Source organism: Myripristis murdjan, chromosome 10 (assembly GCF_902150065.1).
Source record: "Myripristis murdjan chromosome 10, fMyrMur1.1, whole genome shotgun sequence".
Lineage (NCBI taxonomy): Eukaryota > Metazoa > Chordata > Actinopteri > Holocentriformes > Holocentridae > Myripristis > Myripristis murdjan.
Window position 1 is genome coordinate 34,545,402 of NC_043989.1, and position 20,381 is coordinate 34,565,782.

The following is a 20,381-nucleotide window of genomic DNA, read 5'->3' on the forward strand; positions in this document are numbered from 1 at the left end:
ATAACTTCACTTGAGGCTTGTTCATCTGGCTTTGAGCCCGGCAGCCTTTTGCCTGAGAGGAGGGGGGCGAACAGTTCATGTGCCAGGTGGGTGAGGTCCTTCATGATACATGATACAGACGAGTGTTGACTGCTTGCAAGATGACAAAAGTATTTCATTAAAATAGATTTGAATGCACATTATGACAGGGTGCGACACACCCCATGAAGTCATTCAAAGGCTTGTGTCGACATCAGTGGGCATAAGTACAGTGTGTTCCCTGACAAATGTCACTCCAAGGAGACATAAGTCAGTGTTATGTACTCAATGACTTCAAACACAACATAACTGGATACATGCAAATTTGTGAAATCAACAGTAATTGGCCACTTTACTTTCATAATTTTTGATTTCTCTTTTCCTTTATGTAGTTTGTGTTGACAATTAGCAGTTCATATTTCAGATATTTTACAGATTAAGTTGTGAACATGCCAGGGGTTACTCCACACAGTCTGGACGCAGTGTTCCAGCTGTGGGGACCAATATCATCTCAAGTCGCACTATTAAGCAATGTCCAATGTGGACCTTATCCATACACACTGAATGTTGCACTGAAGCCATAACATTTTCATGTGAGCTTTTGCACCCTGTTATAAAATGTAAAATACATGTGTACGCTAACATTCTCTAACAGCACTTTTTTATTTCCCATTTATTTCACTGACTGTTGTAAAGACTGGAACAGGTGCCAAACTGATATAAAAACAGCTAGTTGAGTTTTAATACATTTATTGATTAATTGGGCATGAAAATGAGGCTTGTGCACTATATGAATGCAGTTCACCAATGACTGAGCTTTCTAAAAACAACAATGTATACGCATAGTTTTATATTAATCTGACAATAAGAATACTAACGCATATATCTAGCTTTATGCATATACTCAGCCATGAATCTATGTATGTGGCGACAGCCATGCCTCAGGACAACACAGCAACAATGTAGCCTAACGTTAGGAAACCACCACTATGTCACTACCACAGCAGCAGCTGTGTGACAAACTGCTGCACTGACCTCGAGTTTTATATTCCATTGTATAAAACAACGATGCATACGCACAACTTTATACTAATCTGATGAAGAGTGCTTATGCATATTTCTGACTTTGTGCTTACACAGTTTTAGTCATGAATCTACAAAGATGCACACATTCACAGTCATCTGTTTTTTGTTGTTTTTTTGCCAGAAGAAATTAAATTTATAATTGACAGCAGTCTATAGCATGATAGCATAGACTTATACCAGAGAATGTCTAATATAGGGAAAAGTGGCACTCTCGTCTAACTTCCGGGTCTCGGAAACACGTCTCTGTCCATGTGAGGGCGCTCGCGGGCGAGTGCAGAATGAATGGGAGTCTATGGGGCTACACCCCTAAAAATCCACTTTTCTCTGGAAATAATTTTTTGTCAAGTAATTTGAATACTGTTTTCAAAAGGGGGGGCTAAAAAAAATACACTCAGCTGAATATTGGATTTTTTAAGTTCACCTATATGTTCTAAAAAGCCCTGGTCGTAAACAGCCGCAAGTCCGTCACTGACCAATCAGCATTCATTAGCAAATGCTAGCGTGTTATGGCCAACAACAGCCCAAACTGTAGGAAACTGAAAGGATATAAGTTCTCGCTAATTTCACTTTTAACCTATAATCCATGTTGAACTTTCAGAAACTACAACAGTATTTGCGATTTTTCAACCATAAACAGGAGTAAGAGACAGATTTAGCCGTTTAGCTCCATAGAGCCCCACTCATTCTGCACTCGCCCGCGATCACCCCCAGTGGAATTACGGTGGAACTGCAACCAAGTTCGATACAACGGGGGTTAATGGAGAGTGGCAAGGCTCGTCGTAGACGGGCTCTGCTTATACTTGTGTGTCTCGCGGGGGCTTCAAAACTGCACTGTGCGCGCGCCGTAGACTGTCAGTGTGCTGCACTGCCCTCCCAATTGAGTTCCACCTTTCTTGGTCCGTCAACATCAGGTCAAAATTAACTATATAAAACGGATTCTTGCAGTTCTTGAACCAGAATTACTGATACTCTCCAGGTCACTGCAGGAGGTCCTGGAAAACATACCCGCCAAGTTTGAAGTCGATCAAACGTGCCATTGCGGAGAGAGAAGAGCCAGCCACACAAACACACACACACACACACACACACATTCCTCCAAGGTATAGATAGAAGATAAATGCAATGCGTGGTTTTGCCCTTTCAAATTCTGTGTTTCAAACACGATCATAGAATTTCATTTTAAAATCTTGCATAATATTTCCCCATGTAATGCACATTCTGAGGCAGAAAAAGTTACTTTGTCATCGCCCCTCCTCATCTGTGTTTTGGAAAGACAGGGACGTTTGTTTACAACAGGACTGAACAATACATTTTAAACTACAGGATAACTCTTATACTTGTAATTTCTAAATTTCACAAACATATCCCCTTAAACACTTATTATGACCCAATTTCGACGTCTTTATGTAGTTGAACATCTGGACGTCTAAATTATGACCAAATTTCGATGTGGTAATATACATTTGGATGTCAAATTATGACCAAATTTCGACGTGGTAATATACATTTGGATGTCAAATTATGACCAAATTTTGACGTCGATATGCAGTTGAACATTAAGACGTCGGGATAGGTCAATTTTCAGGACGTCTAAGACAAATGTAGTATAGCCCTTAGGCCTAATAATAATAATAATAATAATAATAATAATAATAATAATAATAATAAATTTGTTGTTACTTGTAGCCGTATGATTATTTTTGTGAACAAATATAAGTTATATTTTGATTTGTATTTGTATTTTATTAGCATATAAAAAGAAAAAGACATATACAAAACAGATCAATGAAAGCATACAGTATATAGAAAAACAGAATACAAACTTACGGCAAAAAAAATGTGTTGGAGGAACAAAAAAAAAAAAAAAAAAAAAAACATAGCAGAGCTCTGCCCATAGGGCTTGGCAACCGACGTTGCGCAATGCATTATGGGATGTCAACAATAGCGCGCCGCCATTTTGTGTGGAAAAACAGAGCCAACAAGACACAGGAGCTTCTTGAAAACTTGTCGAAAGTGATGTTAAAAACTCGATTAAACGAAAGACACGGACTATACAGAGACAAACTTTTTATCGAAGGCAAGAAAATCGCGTTGATCGCAACTTTGGATCCGTATGAGGTGCCTGTGAGAAACTGGAGTTGAAACCGCGACGCCTCACCTCCTTTGACGTTTCCCGCTATTTTTGTGTACTTAGGGCCCTATCTTGCACCAGACTCCCTAAACCCGCTATTTGCGGATTTAGGATTTAGGAAGAGGCGTTCCCCCGTAAATGTTGCTATCTTGTGCACCTCCCGCTATCCGCAAAACACCTCCGCTACCCGCTATATTATGGATAGGCGTGTTTTGGGCGTTACGCCAGTTAAACCAATCAGTGTGCCAGGTGCCATTGCCTTTAAGGGCAGGATGCGCTATCCTAAATCCTAAATCCTAAACCCGCGATGGAGAGAGGGAGGTAGATTTTCTCAGGGCTTCTACTGAGGCTAAAGCAAGGTGGCTTTATATACATATTATATATTATATTATAGGCGAGTTAATTCGGGAGATGGAGCCACATGTGTCCAAGTGGACGTGTCACAAGGTTGTACTGATTGAGTAAAATCCCCGGGTCACACACCACACACAAGAGGCAGAGGTGGAATATGTGTAAACTAATTTATTGACAAGGTAGATTGGGCAAATAAAATATTAAAATAATAATAAAAATATAGCACAGCTGCTTATGATAAAACAATAAAACGTGCTGGGGTAAGTGTCCAATTAAAACAGTCTTTCCTCTAAACAGTCTATATGAGTAATATATTCAGTCCATTCCGGCGGCGTCCCGGTATCAGTCCGACCGAGTGCGTGGCGAGGCTCCGTCGGGGCGCGCATTGAAGCCGCCTGGGCACGCTCTCATAACAGCCCAAACTTTAGGGATAGCGGGTGGTCAGGACCACCCGCGATCCGCTATCCCTAAAGTGTGTGCGCAAGATAGCAACTTTAGGGATAGCGCATGAAACACGCCCACGGACACACCTCCAGGCGCAAATGACGGAGTCGGCATAAGGATAGCGGGTAGCGGGTGGCGCAAGATACCGTTTAGGGATAGCGGAAGCTCCTAAATCCGCAATTTGTGGGTAGCGGGATAGGATCACACCCACAAACCAATCGTGCTTAAGACTAATGTAAGAACCGCCCACCTTATTAACATACGACACAGAAATACAGAAATAAATAAATGTGGAAATGTAGAAATACAGAAATAAATGTAGGAATAAATAAATAAATGTAGAAATAAATAAATAAATGTAGAAATAAAAGAAAGAATAAATAAATGAATAAATGTAGAAATAAATAAAAGTATAAATAAATAAATGTAAAAATATATAAATACACAAATGAATAAATAAATGTAGAAATAAATAAATAAATAAATAAATGTAAAAATAAATAAATAAATACATGCATAAATGTATAAATACACAAATAAATAAATGAATGCATGAATAAAAACAGAAATAAAGAAATAAATAAATGTGGAAATATTTATTAATTTAATTATTCATGCATTTATATATTTATATGCGTATTTATTTATTTATTCATTTATTTATTGTTTTGTCATTTTTCGTCCCTCATAATTAATCGCCAGGGCGTTTAATACGCAAAATCAACTTGGACCCCGGGCATTTAACCAGCTATTCACTGCAGGCCTTTATTTATTTATGCACAGACCTGCACCAGGCCATTATTGTGATGACAGTTACAGTCCAACATATTTACAGTCGGTCGATTTAAGATTACGGTACACCCTTTTTTCTAACGTTAGCTAGCGCTCTTATTTTGACAGAAAACGGAAGTGCCGCACAGTTATTTTGCGGCTAACTGTTTACGTCTGCAAAAATAAGGAGAATAGCATTATTTTGGGTTTACCTCAATATAATGCAAATAATCGCCCCGGCGGTTATTCGGGTGGGCGTTTAATACGCAAAATGGGTGCAGACCCCAGGCGTTTAAAAGAACCAGGCGACTATTTGCAGACCGGTGATTAATTGGTGAAATAAGGTAGCTGTAAAGTGTGTTATGCAAATGTTGTATAATTGGAGTGTGTTCAAACGTGAAATGAATTGGGGGGGGGGCTTCCTTGTCATCCATGGCTTATGTTCTGTCATCTTTGCAAATGTGAAAATGCTTGCATACTCTTCCAATAAAAAATGTAAAAGGATTGGATTGTGATTTATTGTTAACTTGACTGTATCTTAGGTCCAGAAAGTAGGAACCCAGTAAACTAGAAGCAGGATAAAACTATGTCTAAAATGAGTAATAATCTGACGTAGAAAAGACGTCCACAAGGACCACATATGGACGTATAAAAGACACCCCATGAAGACCACATTAGGACTAGAAATGGCTTCCATATGGACGTCTTATGAACGTCACAAATCGAGGTTCATAAGACGTCTAAAAAAGACGTCGTCTGGAGTAACGTTCTGCACCTTCAGATGACCCAAATTAGACGTCTAAAAATGACTTAAAAAAAGACGTTGCCTGGACGCCCCTTTGCGCAGTGGGATGGAAAGATTTTCTAAGTCCTTCTCAGACTTTAATATTTTTCTGAATTATTTTAATCTGTAGGCTACATAGCTACATTAACAACAAACAAAAAGGTGGCAGCACACTGCTATATTTATATATTATTTTCTTTGGTCCCTGCCCAGCAAGCAATAGACGTCATGTAAACGCCTCGGCTAGATGTAGCCTTAATTTAGCCCGGCTAAGTGTAACCTACATTTAGCCGACATAATTTTGAAATTGGTCAAACATAGTTTTTGCCAACACAACTTGCAAAATGTACAGTATTCGATCAGGTAAGCAAAGTCAACAGTGATTGCAACAGTGTTTAGTTTAATTTTTTGACATGTTCTATACATAGCCCCAATTTAGCTCACAATTAGACTGGATATTTGTAGCCGACTTCTAGACAGTACTGTTTCGTTGTAGTTTAAACTGCTGTATACTATGTATACTACTGCATAGTGAAAATTTTCACTATGCAGTTTTTGAAATTGATAATATCCCATCATGTCTGCAGTGTCAACAATACATAAAAGTGGTCAGTACCATTTATTTCATATGGTTTATATGTAGCCACGATTTAGCCTTGAATTTGACTGGCTACGTGTAGCCTGTTCTTAGCCCATCTGGCGAAATCGAGGCAAGCAGTTGTTGTGATTTCAACGGCCCTGATAGACCGGCTATGTGTATCCCACTTCCAGCCAAAGCACTGTTAAAATTGGTTACATGTAACGTTAGCTTTGGCCACAGGACCCTTCTCGATGTGCATGCCATAATTTCATGTCAGCAACTATGAAAACAAATTTCCATGAAGTGGTCTACTTTTAGCCACGATTTAGCTCTGAATTTAACATAGCAAATCCCATTTTGCGAATCAATATTAACTTATTAATTGATATTTTTGCTGTCACACATATTAATACACACCATTCTCAGTATTTTACTTTTTCAGTTTAAAAGTAACATAATGAAATTACGATTCTCAACCGCTAGAGGGTAGTTGAACTGCGTCAGAGACAGGACGACTGACATCGCGAGACACCGCGATAATAGGCTGGAAGTGTCGGATGACAAAGAAGGAGAGCCATTTTGTAAGCAGCCCACGCCACGCCACACCACGCCGCTGCAACGTTGTTATTGCGAGTAAGTGTGTCTTTGTCTCGTCATGTGTTCATTATTTATGTACATTATTTGATATATATGCAGGAACCGCGCTTATATATCGGGAATGTTCGCAGTTTAGACTAAGCCAGTGTACCTTACCTTAACAACACGTGGCTTTTTTTCCTTTCCTTTCCTTTTTTTTTTTTTTTTTTTTAAACCTAACTTATCTAACAGTTAGAAGCGCATGTGCTGGCAATATTCACGCCCATTTCGCATAAGCAGATGATGGTCATTCAAGTTGCATATGTTTCCGTATTTCCCAAAGTAACTGCAGTGCCCGTTCTTGGCTGAACGGTTACCTCCGCCATAGGTTCTCGACAACCTACTCATCCCGAAAACGGCACGGGCGACTCTGCACAAAATCTTACACAATTAAGGGAATTGGTTGGTCTTTTAAATTTATACACTCTCAAAAATGCCGCCTTTATCTGGGAAGCCGTGTTTGGCCAGTAATATCCGCAAAACTATTGTTTCTAGCTTCAGTAAACATTGAACGATGGAAGAGGAAGATGTTCTCAGTAAGGTTTATTGAACTGTTAAGTTTTTATTGCGTGCCTACTTTTTCTACGGCCCTAGATTTGGGGAGGGGAAAAAAACGAAATTCCTCAAAGAGAGTGAGTGTGTTTACATGTGCATTAGTATCCTGGTTTTAAGCCTTATCCAGTTTTTTTTATTAAGTATACGTTGTTTATATGGATAATAATAATAATAATAATAATAATAATTTTGAAATGTACCTTTGTCCACAATTAATAACTTCCTTAATATGTATCTTGTTTTAGGGTTTTAACCAATGGCCTGATGGCAAAATTTAACATGTAGGGTGGTGGGCCAATCGAGAAGCTGCCTTTTGAGAAGACCAGGCTATTCACAGTCATGAAATAAGAAATAAGTAGGGTGGCTTCCCATTGTTTTGTTTTTTGTTGTTGTTGCTGTTGTTATTTTTAAGGTATCTTTAAGTTTTTAATTTTTTAAATTTTTAATTATTGTAAATCTTGTTCTTGTTTTCCTGTTAAATATTGTATTATTTCATTATATATTTTTTTTGTATTGTTTTAAAATGATCCTAATTTGAAGTGTTATATAATTTATATCTTCTATCATTGTTTTTGTTTAGTGTTTTACAAGTTCTAATAATAAATTCTTTACATTTAATCTGTCTGGATGGTTTTCCTTGTATTTGAATAAATAGAATCCTCAATCCATTATTTTTCAGTCTGTTAGATGTATATAGTAGTTGTTCAGTAGCTGTGTCTAACTGATGGCTAAGCTGCATTTGGGCGACGGTTAGACGTCTACTAAATTTTCACTGACAGCCCAAATTTTGCCGTGTTTTAGCCTAGATGTTATTTTGGCCTCTATTAGACGTATATATGTAGTCGTTCATTGGACGTCTAATTGATGACTAGGCTATACTTGGGCAATGGCTAGACGTCTACTAAATTTTCACTGACAGCCCAAATTTTGCCGTGTTTTAGCCCAGACGTCAGGTCTACATATAGACGTCTATTAGACGTCTTTTAAACTAAAAAATGCTTGCTGGGTGATTACGGTGAAGTGATATAAATATATCTACCTATATCTACATGTACACATAAATTCATATATTTTTTGTACAAGGTGTATATTTTCACGTTTAACGGGTGAACGTCTGTATGTTCGTGATGTTAAATAAAGAGAAAGGAAAAGAGTGATTACAACAGTGCTATGGCTGTCGCCCTGCTGGTCAGGGTACTGTAGGCTAGAGCAAGCAAAAATAGAGAAAGGAAAAAAATAAAAACAGTTGTAAATTGCGTTTTAACACTGCCAACCATACATTAGCACTGTTTTATGCCTATTTTGGCATTGGAGATTTGAGACTAGAAAATAATACTGATACTGCAGTTTGATAAAAAAAAAAAAAAAAAAAAAAAAAAAAAAAAAAAAAAAAAAGAAGAAGAAGAAGAAGTTTCAATCGCGAAGAATTTTCGGCGTGCTCTGCGCCCAGACAACCGTAACGCTGTCAATTTAGCTTTTTTCCTGCAGGCATGGGCTGCAGTAATGCCGAAAATGTCGCTAAAACTGCAGGTAAGGTTCATAGTGTCCCCGTTTGTGCTATTTAAAAGACGTACCTCTTTCTTCTTCTGTGCAGCCAAAGGGTCGCCATAGAAAACAAGTATAAGAACTAATGAAAATAAAAGTTTGACAAACATTCTGCCAACACTCCTCACACTACCACAGAACACAGGGCAAACTCTTGTCAGCTTTCTATTGGTCGGCTCTCAGCCAACCACAGTCATCTGTCAATGGTTAGGGTGTGTTCACAACGGTTCGTGTTTCTAAACGTTATGAAGTGTGTAGGCCTACTTCATAAACCAACAATTCTCTCACAGAGATCTTAACGCCGACTACAAAATTCTAGCCAGGGGTCCTAACCAAGGAGAGAGTTAGGTAAATTTACAAAACCAGCTCCGAGTAAGGAAGGGACATAAACTTTAATCTCAGCGAGAAATTGTGGTTAAAAAAATCTTAGTGACAATATGCATAGCATGAACGATGAAATCGATAGGCCTAATCATAGAATTTAGTCTCTATTAAGATTGTGATTTTTCTGAAATGAATAAATAAACAGACTGTAAACCATATTTTAGCCACAAGACTTTTGAAAAATAAGCCTAGTTTTGCAGTAACCTTCACATGCTGAAAACTGATTTAAACCTCTCTACATTTTTTATTATCTCTATTTTTATTGATGTATATTTATCTAGTAGTCATTACTTGATTTAGCATTTTCATGGTTTAGTTTTTATTTCACAGCTACTGTTTTCACCCACTTTATTGTTGTATTGTATACACTACCTTATTGGTATATTGTAATGCTAATTCTTTGCCTGCAATAAAGTTTTGGGTGAAAAACAACAACAACTATCTCATCTGTCACACATTTCGGTCTGAAAAGTGGTTATGGTTGGCGGAGTGCTCCCCATAAGGTAGGCTAACCCTGGTACTGCGCGCTGTCATGTTCGATACTTTTATTTTGAAGCTGAGATTGTTGAAACGGAAGTTAGTTTAACGATGACAACGAATGTGTATAAAGTATCATCAGCAACTATAAGCAGCAGTTTCTATAAAAGCTTGTTTTGATGACAATAAGTTAAAGTATTTAACGTTCGATGACATTAGCCTGACTGTTCGACCAAAGGCTTTTCATCTGCTATGTAACGTAACACAACGACGGAAGCCGGTAAGGCTGACAAAATGGCGGAAAGTGAAAACAGCAACAGCGTCAAAAATCTAGCAGAACATGACGCAGAACCTCCTAAACTATCCGATATGTTAGATCGTGGATGGAAGTCATTTGAAGAGGTAGATGCTACCAATGAACCTATTGGCTCTAGCCATGTTCAGGTTAAGGTTAAACGTGCTATACTGATGCTGGAAGAAGCGTCCAGAATGGTGGCTCAGCTCGACTTGTTTAGCCGCAACGAGGACCTGGAGGAGATATCGACGACAGACTTGAAATACTTGTTGTTACCAGCAATTCTAGGGGCTCTGACTATGAAACAGACGGACCGAGATAAACGCTTAGAGTTGGTCCAAACGGCTAGGACATACTTTCGTGATTTCGTGAGGAGATGCAAAGAGTACAACGTATCTGATTTTGAATTGCCAAAGTCAATGACTGAAAACGCAACTCGCGATGAAGAGTCTGACAGCGAATGCTCTACAAACAAGGTAAATAATTGAGGTAACATAGAAGTCAACGAAAATAAACTGAATTAATAAACATGACGAAATTCTGAATTATAATGTTTGTTTCGTCATCTGTCATGTAGCCTTCATCCTCCAGCCCACTCGACCTGGTTGCCATGGCAGCTCAGAGACAGGCCAAGATAGAGCGGTATCGGCAGAAGAAGGAGACCGAAGCCAGACTATACGAAGTCAGAAGAGCTGTGGATGGCGGACAGGCAGATGATGAAGTTGTTCGAGACTTCTACCTTCTCACTTTACGAAAATGGGTCGCTCTGTCATTGGAGGAACTTGACAGCATTGACCAGGAGGTGGAGATTCTGAAGAGGATGGGTGCCATGAAGCAGAGTTCAACTCAGCAGCCATCCCAGTGCAAACAGCCAACCAGGACACCTGTGAAACCTTTCATCCTCACCAGGGACGCTGTGCAGGTGAGGCATTGTGTAGGACAGCAGTTTTCAGAATTTTTCATGCTCTGGACCCCTAAGTTGACACCCAGTAAGGGGGCAGAAGGGGGCAGATCTAGAGAAATATTGATGGGGTGCTAAGGAGTGGCATGGAAATTTTGCAGGGTGGCAGTTACCACAAACTGTGGATAAACACTGCTAACTGTTTGAATACAGACCCACTAGCCCGACACAGTTCTGATTATTCACATTTCTTAAGAATTGAAAAGTAAATAAGACCTTATTTTGGTTGTATCAATGCACATCTTTCTATCTCTGGTGAAATTACTCTGAAAAATGCGTTCTGCAATTTCATACTGTATTTACTTGCACTCAGCCAGTGGACTTTCAGTTTTGTAAATTTCCAACTAGCGCAAACATTTTTTTTTTTCATTAGATTGCCCAAACTGGAGTGGTAGCTGGGGAGTCAAGGTCCATTTTTAGGGTGGCACCTGCCACCCCATGCTACCATGGTAGCTGACAGTAAGCTGCCCATCTGAAGTGATTTTTGCCTATTAGTGGTTTGTGTTTAGTATTAAATGCTTGCAAAAGGTGTCTGAAAGCATTTAGGCACAAGAAATCTGATCCAGCATCACTGATATGACCTTTAAATATATAGTTTTAACCTTTATAATATATTTCTGTATTTTTTGTACTAATTTTTTTGTAATTGCTCGTACTATTATGTTTGCAATTTCTTGAAAAAATAATTTTTCAGTAATTTTGCAAATTTCCTTGTTGGTGCAACCCAGCATTAGTTACAAAATAATTCCTGGAATGTAATGAACATTGCTGAGTGATGGTAACTAACAGTGCCACAGTTTTTATACATCTTGAGTGATTCTTTGTAACAGAATATGTTTGTTGTATTCCGCAGGCACAGGTATTTGGGGCTGGCTATCCTAGTCTCCCCATCATGACAGTAGATGACTGGTACGAACAGCACAGGAAACAAGGAGCCCTGCCTGACCAAGGAATACCCAAGAGAGTTGCTGTTGAGGAGGACTTTGATGCAAAGGAGCATGAGGAAGAAGAGAAGGAGAAAAAGGCTGAAAATGATGATGCAGAGTCCCTGAAGAAAGCCAGAGATTGGGATGACTGGAAAGACACTCACCCAAGAGGCTATGGAAACCGACAGAACATGGGCTAAACAATCCCAAACAGCCACAAACAGCAGTTGTGTCAAGATAGGCTTGGGTTTGAAATCATTCAGTTCATTACATTTTCAGTTAACTAACCCTGAACAGTACCCTTTTCCCTTTAAAAATCATCTGCTGAAAAGCTGAAACGCTTTTGGTATGATGTCACAAAGTCATTGACTAATAACACAGCTACATTTTCAGCAAAACTGGTGTTTCTATTCATTATTGATTGTGGCTAATTGAGTCAGCTCAAAACAAAAGTAGAAGCTAGAGCTGATTCACTCTTGCTAGATTATTTGTTCTCAGATATTTGCTATATCAGATTTCAACCTTGTCTTATGAAAGGTTTTTTCAGTAAGTTGTAATGAACATTATTTGTTGGTTGCATTGAACTGAACCCTGATACTGTACAATCTGGTCTGTTGTATTTGCTTCCGAATTCTCTCATTTCAAAATATTAAAAAGAAACTGATCAAATTATATGGCGTGCACATGAAAGGATGGCCTTTTTAAAAAAAATTAGCACGGTGTTATTCCAAATAAAGTGATATTACATTTGACTCGGCTATTTGAAGATTTCATGTGTCATATATGCAGTTATTCAGAATCGCCTGAACATGTTGAAGTGCTTGTGGGGTGGTTTTCCAGACAGGAATTAAATTAAGACAGTACTAGGCCTTAATCCGGAATAGTTAGTCATGGCCTGAAAAATGACATTCCAAAACACAACTTCAGATTACTGATACTTATGAACTGTAAAGTCCCTTATTTATTTTAAAGTGATTAATCCACCAGATCCATATTTTTCTCAGCTTTGGTGACATTTGGTTTGAAGTGGTCTTTGCTGTGATGTTTTGCAATTGGTGTAGGTGTTAGCATTGCACAATAGTACTGTCAGTGTAGACTGTTGTCTGGTATACACTACTCACAAAAAGTTAGGGATATTCGGCTTTCGGGTGAAATTTCAGGATGAACCTAAAATGCATTATAACCTTTACAGGTGAACTTAATGTGACCTTCTGTAAACTTTTGAATGCACATGTCCAACTGTTCAATGTTTCAGTACTTTTTGCACAAGTTGCTGTTCTCTAACAAGGAGTTTAACGGCAAAATTCACAACAGGTGTTTGATCCATGAATCGACCAATAAATTTCCTGGTTCAATTAGAATTGGTATTTAAACAGTCCTCCTCATTATGCTGTTCACATTTTGACATCATGAGACCAAGACGACACCTATCAATTGATCAGCAGCACCTCGCCATTGCGAGGCTTCAAACAGGATGTTCTCAGACGGAAGTGGCCACTGAGCTTAGAGTGTCACAGAGTGTCATCAGCAGGCTGCAACAGAGATACAGAGAGACTGGAAGAGTCACAGAAAGGCATAGAAGTGGACGTCCTTTGGCCACATCCCACACTGATGACCGCTTCATTGTGAACAGTGTCCTGCGGAACCGGATGATGAATGCCACTCAACTCCAGGCACATTTATGGGAGGTGAGAGGCACCCAAGTGTCACGTCAGACCATTCGAAACCGTTTACATCAGCATGGTCTGCGTGCTAGACGACCTGCAAGGTTACCTGACCACACCACCAGGCACAGGTGTCATTGTCTTGCATGGGCCAGGGAGCATTTACGCTGGACGAGGGACCAGTGGGCCTCAGTGCTGTTCTCTGATGAAAGCCGATTCATGTTGAGCAGAAATGATGGCCGCCAACGATGTTGGAGACATCAAGGAGAGCACTATGCATCAGCCACTGTTGTCACCAGACGAGCAATCAGAAATCACCTATAAAAGATATTATTATTATTCAAATATTTTTATTGGCTTTTTTTAAAACTGCAAACACATACAATACAATCAACAAAGCCACAGACAGCATTCACAAGATGCATAAAAATAAAGCAGCAATAATGACATAAGCATACAGCCTACATAACAGAAAATGTATACATATACAAAAAAGATAAAATAACAAAATAAAATAAAATACAATAAAATAAAATAAAGAATACAAATTCTGACATGTTACAGAGATTGTGGTCAATTAAGTAGTAGTCTCAGTCTCTCTAGCCGGGAATTCCAAGTTAAAGTAGTTCAAAAATGGCTGCCAGACCTTGTAAAACCTCTGGGTTGAACCCCTGACAGAGTGTTTCAACTTCTCAAGTTTCAAATGCGCCATTACATCCCCAACCCAGCGCCTGTGCGTAGGAGGCATACCTGACTTCCAGTTAAACAAAATAAGGCGCCTGGCCAATAGGGATGAAAAGGCAATGGCATCCAATTGTGCACCAGATATCGCCACCGCAGCAGGGATCACACCAAATAACGCAATTTCAGGAGCAGGGCTTATCTCCTTGTCACAGATACATCTATATATATATAGATGCATCACACTCAGTATTAATAAACAATTAAAACAACAGTTTTTAATATCTAACCAAAAGGTACACCTCAAATGTGAATCTTGCACACTCTCAGCTCTACATGGCACATGGTTGCCTATCCCTTGATGGAGGCTATATGTGAGAGGAACTTTCAACAGAATTATTTAAAAAGAAAGGGATGGATTTTCTTGTCAGAATAACAATGCATGATTGGTGGACACTTCCACTCACTTCATATCTATAAATTAACAGAGTTCTGCCCACAATATAAAGAGTTGAAAACAGCTTCATACATGAGCTCTACTATGGATAGCAGTTAACGTTTTGAGGAGATCGCTTCTCATTCGTCCTGAGTCGGACCTCTCCTATTAGTTGAAGATTTTATAGAAATTGTGCTTTATTCTGAAAAAGAAGAACCGGAAGTGTTATTTTTGGTTGTCCTCGCGGAACACAGTGTGACTTTACAAGTAAGTTACTCTACTAAAGGTTAATTTCTTCTTTCGGGACGGCTATCGTCAGCAGATTATGCAAACAACAGTTATCACAACAAAGCCAAGAAACTTCCCTGTACACTGTGAGGTACTGTTTCTGTCGTTTTCAGCCAGCAGCATCTTAGCTGAGACAGAATGAGAAGTAATGAATGAACAAAGCTAACATTAGCTTAAACTGCTTGAATCTCAGGTATCAAACGTCCTCACATGTCCCAGAATTGACTTCATGCTGGAATGTTTTTCAGACTGTCACAGACAGCGTCTCAGAACTATTGACGCAAATTAAACATCGTTCTATTTGGTAATCTGGATTTTCGCGTTGAAATTGACATTTTCCTAGCTGTTGTGTCAATTTGAGCTATCTCGGTACATGCGAAAGTAAGGTGATGTTATAATTACATGGCTCTCTCATCCCGAGTTATTATTGCTATTACATATATATATATATATATATATATATATATATATATATATATATATATATATATATATATATATATATCTTAATGCACTTTAGATGTCAATGCTCCCGGAATAGCTACAAGGCAATGCATACTGCGTAATGTCCAGGTGCAGTTTAGTAGTAGCCGTCACATACACGACAGCCCGCACATATCTGGCGTTGTGCAATCCACTTGGTTATAGGATAAAGCATGCTGTCGGCCTCTTCAAATTTCCCGACCGCGACGTGGTGTGCTGTACACAATGTCAGCCCAAGCATTTTCCGATTCTCCCTTATTAACCTTCTTTCCTACTGTCCCCCGTTTAAATACTCTTCGGCAAGTCTCTTATATTTTGAGCTTCCTAAACAAACGAACAAACAAACAAATAATAATAATAATAATAATAATAATAATTATTATTATTATTATTATTATTATTATGTCGACGGTATACATAACTGCCGGGGCTATTTGCCTCCAGCAAGCCAGGTGGCAGTGTGCAATAACTGTAACATCTAGTGAAAGAAGTCATCCAATCAAACGGCACCCGCTAATAAATAACGATCCTTTATAATATTTTGTAATAGATTCATAGTCATCTTTTAAAACAATCGATCAGTGTGTATTTGTTTGGGAGGGACCACCTTGACTTATGGTCATGTTGCTAGAAGAAGACCCTATGACCCTCCCTCTATCGCCACCAACAAGTGAAGGCCTAATTGTTAATATTGCACACTAATATCTTAACACGTTTTTGCGTGGACATGAAGTTTTGTGACAACATTCATGTTTCCCAGAGAATGAAACCTGGCGATTTTGGTGACTCTGACCCCTTGACCTTCCCTCTAGTGCCACCAGCGGCACTAGTAGCCTAGTGGGGCATCTGCATTAGAGACTCATTGTAAAGTAAAACGTTCCCAGACAGATCACTTCATACACTTTGACTTTCCCTGCTGCAGTTCTGTATCTTCTGCCTCTTCCCTTTTTCAAACTCACTAACATAGGTTGTCTTCGCTTGAGGTTAATGGCAGATTGCAAACCAGCTACATGCATAGGGCCACCTGTATCGGAAGGCATAGCCTCCAGTATCACTGCTCTAGCATGTGCATAGACGCAACTAATCAGTGATTAAAAAAGGTTACCTGCTATTTTTGCTATCAATTTTTATTTTCTTGTTAGTTGCTGTGTGAGTTACTGTGTTAAAAGGATGTTGTAATCGCCAGCAACCCTCACAGTGACCTTTGAGGTATGAAACTCTTTAATAAAGTGATGAAATGTTTCATACACTAGTGAGATGGCCCTGTGGAAAATAACTGGAACTGGTCCTTTTAATATCTGCATATGCATGTGTACATGTATGCTGTTTTATGTGTTCCTATATGGTCTGGATTTTAGTTGGTGGCCCCTATGTGAGACAACTGGATATGCTGTTCCAAAGGCTGAATACTATTTATCCAGACATGACCTGTGTCTCTGTCTAGATGCAAGCTGCTGTTCCATGGGTGTAAGCCGACTGGATGTACTATACAGAAGGCTGCTCCTCACCAAACTCTTCATTCAAGGATGGGGAAAGCCTGAAGATCTCAAGAGGTAGATTATGGTGTAGCACTACAGTGGGCAGTGCTGGTTTAGTAGTCAAATCAGAAAACTCAACTGTAGCTTACAGAATGATGGTTATTATCATTATTTTATTATTTATTTATTTATTTTGGTTGTTATGAACACAAAACAAATGTGTTAAATTGCGCTGGGGCACAAAATTTAAGAAAGGCTCCCACCTCTGAATTTTGTATGGAATACAAAATAGAACATACATATTTTAGAGCCCCCCCCCAAAAAATTCTCAAATCATGTTTAGGGGAGCCCATGTCTTATAAAGGGGAGCTCCTCCTGTCTCCCCTGCAGGTCACACCCTGGTCTACATTTGAAAAAATATCCTGCTAACAAACAGACAAAGAATATTGGTGAAAACAAAACCGCCTGTAACCCTGCCTTTAATACCTGTAATGGCAAGTAACGTTACTATTCTGTTGACAGTTCAATTTCTGACACCACAGTTTACCATTGCTGAGATAAAAAAAACCCTTTTATCATTGATATTGTTTTAGCAGTCTTTATAGTAGTGCAAACTCTGTTGCCTCTGGCATGCAGTAGGCTGTCTCTCCTCCCTGCTTTGCTTCTGCACATGCACCTGTTGCAACATGTGATCCATGTTTTAGATTACAAAATTGATCTGTTGATTAAAATGAAAGTGAAATTTTAAATTCTTCAGGTTGCTTCAAACTGGCATGAGTTAGTAACCATGTCAACAGTGTTTGTGAACAGTAAGTGGACACTTTGAAGTCATGGACATGTTTAAAACTGACCAGCAATCCCAACACATTAATGCAGTGAAAATATTGCCACATTTTCCTGTTCAGCATTAGGTTCCACTGGATACTGCTTTTACTGTCTGTACTGTGATGTCTTGAGAGGCTGGGAGCTGTTCTCTTGCAGCTTTGGGGTGTGGGTGCAGGAAATAAAGATAGTGAGGGGTTATTTTCCAACTTAAATTCAGTATATTCAGTCTTCTCATAACAAGTCAACTTAATTTTAGACAGGAAAAATAAAGCCAAACAGGTATTTAATTCAAAACCTCCAGTTCACAGTACAAACAATTTATTAACCTCCTATCTACAAAATGTTTATACTTCAGGTTTCTGCTCATTTTTTCCGAAAGCAAGCAGCCTGACATTCGGAATCCAATATCATGTTTCCTACTTTTGAATCACTCCTTTTCATCCATTCCACTGCAATATGAAAATTAACTCTCGGAAAGACTTTCTTCACACTAATATTCCATCACTGTAATAAAGTCGTCCACATTAGTTTTCTCAAACGCAGCAGCACTGTTGTATTTTGATGATTTTAAAATTGGACATTCAAACTCTACCAGTCTTTTGTTAGCTGCAGAAGCAGGACATTGTTGGGTATTTCAGCCAAAAAATTTGAAAATGGGTTTGTGATTTTATGTTGTGAAATCTTTAGAACACCGACATGATTTTTCATAATGGCTTGTTGCCATGTAAAATGTGGGTAAATTGTTGTAAATGGGCCAAACATTCAAAATCACTGGTATGGTCCTCTTTAATTATGGGTTTGTTGTACAGTCAGCATAGACTTAAATCTAACTATCTTGATTTTGGGCTGACCATGTGTGATTGTCTTCTTTTTCTGTGCTCCAGAATCTTTGAGTTCCGCAAGATCATTGGGGACAGAGAGAGATGTAAGGACCTGGTACCCAACGATTATCCAGTTTATATAGATAAGGTACTAGATTTCTTCATATCCACTCCTAACTAAGATCTTCTGTCTCTATTCAATGGTAGACAATGAAGCAGCGATCACATTTAATTTATGGAAGTTCCGGTGACAAAGCGTACCACTGCATTCGGACAGATGATTTCAAAGGGTGCAGAGTATTACTTGATCTGGTTACCAGGTAGCAAGTGGCTTGCCAACTTTAACTTCAGCTGCCATAGTATATGTTGCTCATATGTCCTACCTTAAGACATTTTGATGATTCTGTTTGGTCAGGGCATGCTGAAGTGACATTGATCAGCGTTTCAGCTTCCAGTTGAACCTGAAGTGTTGCAAAAGCAACGAGGCGCTCCCAGCTCAGCTGTGGAATGCTGTTATGTTCAGCTGTTGCTGCTCCAAAGCCACTGGAATCAGGCCACTGCCGCTGTGTGATTGCCGTCTTAAAAGGACAGTTGCTGCTGCAGTAACTGGGCAACAGAATGTGAATGAAGGTGTTACTGAAAACTTGAGTAACCTGTGTCTGGTAGTCTGTGCTCACTGCCTTTGGTCATACCAACAGATGCACAATCTCTTTGCTGTCATGAGTTTCACCGCAGATAATTTTTTTGGATGCTGTTGCAGGTAGCAGCCTGAAGTAAACTGCATGTGTGTTTTAGGGGTGTAAATCAGGCCTCGTCATTATACAATAGCATATCAATTCTCTGGATGATACTTAGGCCCCTAGGGCATCTGTTTATTTATTTATTTTTTTCAGATTCTGTTTCATTTTTTCCCATAATTCTTTGTTTTTCCATTCTAATTTTTCTGAATTCTGTGTTTTACAATGGTGGTGTAGTGCTTTGTTGTTGGAGTTCTGTGTGAGCCATGGACTGTCTATAATGAACACCATGTTCAAGCTAAGGAGGCTTATAAGTGTTAGCTAGTACTAGAACTCCTTAGGCCAATAGTCGATGGTTAACTTTGTAGTTGTCATCAGACCTACAGCCGTATGTTCTTGACAGTTCGGTGAAGAGAGGGCAGAGCTGTCAACCAATCAACACCTGGTCGTGAGTTGGATCAGATGGCCAGACAGACCTGGTAAACCCAAGTCGTAGTGAGGGTGAACTGGGAACATCTGGTGGAGGACTCTGTCCAGAAGATCTTTAACTTGCACCTCCGGAGGAGCTTCTCCCTGACCCCAAAGGAGGAAGGGGACATGGAGTCTGAATGGACTCTGTTCAAAACCTCCATTGTTGAAGCAGCAGCTTGGAGGTGTGGCTAGATGGTCATTGGTGCCTGGTGGTGGACACCATCGGTGAGGGGAGGTCGTCAAGCTGAAGATGGAGGCCTTCCGGCCTTTGGCTAGCATGGGAGACTTCCAGAATATGCTGAGAGGTACTGGCAGGCCAAAAGGGTTGCTTCGACAGTGGTTGTGGAAGCAAAAACCCGAGTACTGGGAGGAGTTTGGGGAGGCCATGGAGAAGGACTTTTGGTTGGCCCTGAGGAGGTTCTGGCAGACCATCAGGAGATTCAGGAGAGTCGGCAGGGCCTCATCCAGACTGTACTCAGCAGGGATGGGGAGATTCTGACCTTAACTGGATGTGGTGGGACAGTGGAAAGAACTCAGTAAATTTTATGCA

The 20,381-nt window shown here is 39.4% G+C and overlaps 3 protein-coding genes across 6 annotated transcripts in view; 2 read left to right on the forward strand and 1 right to left on the reverse strand.

The window, feature by feature from the left end:
• The window catches only part of magt1 (magnesium transporter 1), an 82,678-nt gene extending 73,587 nt beyond the window's left edge, over window positions 1-9,091 (reverse strand). The window contains exon 1 of the mRNA XM_030062396.1: window positions 8,934-9,091. Within this exon, the coding sequence (XP_029918256.1) occupies window positions 8,934-9,014 (81 nt within the window). The 5' untranslated portion in view covers window positions 9,015-9,091. The remainder of the gene's footprint in view (window positions 1-8,933) is intronic.
• A 780-nt stretch (window positions 9,092-9,871) lies between these two features.
• On the forward strand, window positions 9,872-12,699 carry igbp1 (immunoglobulin (CD79A) binding protein 1). Its single transcript, XM_030062668.1, has 3 exons — window positions 9,872-10,536; window positions 10,638-10,982; window positions 11,875-12,699. Exons 1-3 carry the CDS (start codon window positions 10,060-10,062, stop codon window positions 12,145-12,147), a joined length of 1,095 nt encoding a protein of 364 aa, XP_029918528.1. The 5' UTR covers window positions 9,872-10,059; the 3' UTR covers window positions 12,148-12,699.
• Window positions 12,700-14,945: 2,246 nt separating this feature from the next.
• abhd18 (abhydrolase domain containing 18) overlaps window positions 14,946-20,381 on the forward strand; it is a 97,063-nt gene continuing 91,627 nt past the window's right edge. For 3 of the 4 annotated variants that reach the window (XR_003928827.1, XM_030061772.1, XM_030061774.1), the window contains exons 1-3: window positions 14,971-15,107; window positions 16,944-17,052; window positions 18,687-18,771. Coding sequence is in view for 3 of the 4 variants with exons in the window: in XM_030061772.1 (XP_029917632.1) it covers window positions 16,961-17,052; window positions 18,687-18,771 (177 nt within the window). In the remaining variant the exon portion in view is untranslated. Of the gene's footprint in view, window positions 15,108-16,943; window positions 17,053-18,686; window positions 18,772-20,381 lie in introns of all 4 variants that reach the window. The other variant, XM_030061773.1, reaches the window with a different exon arrangement.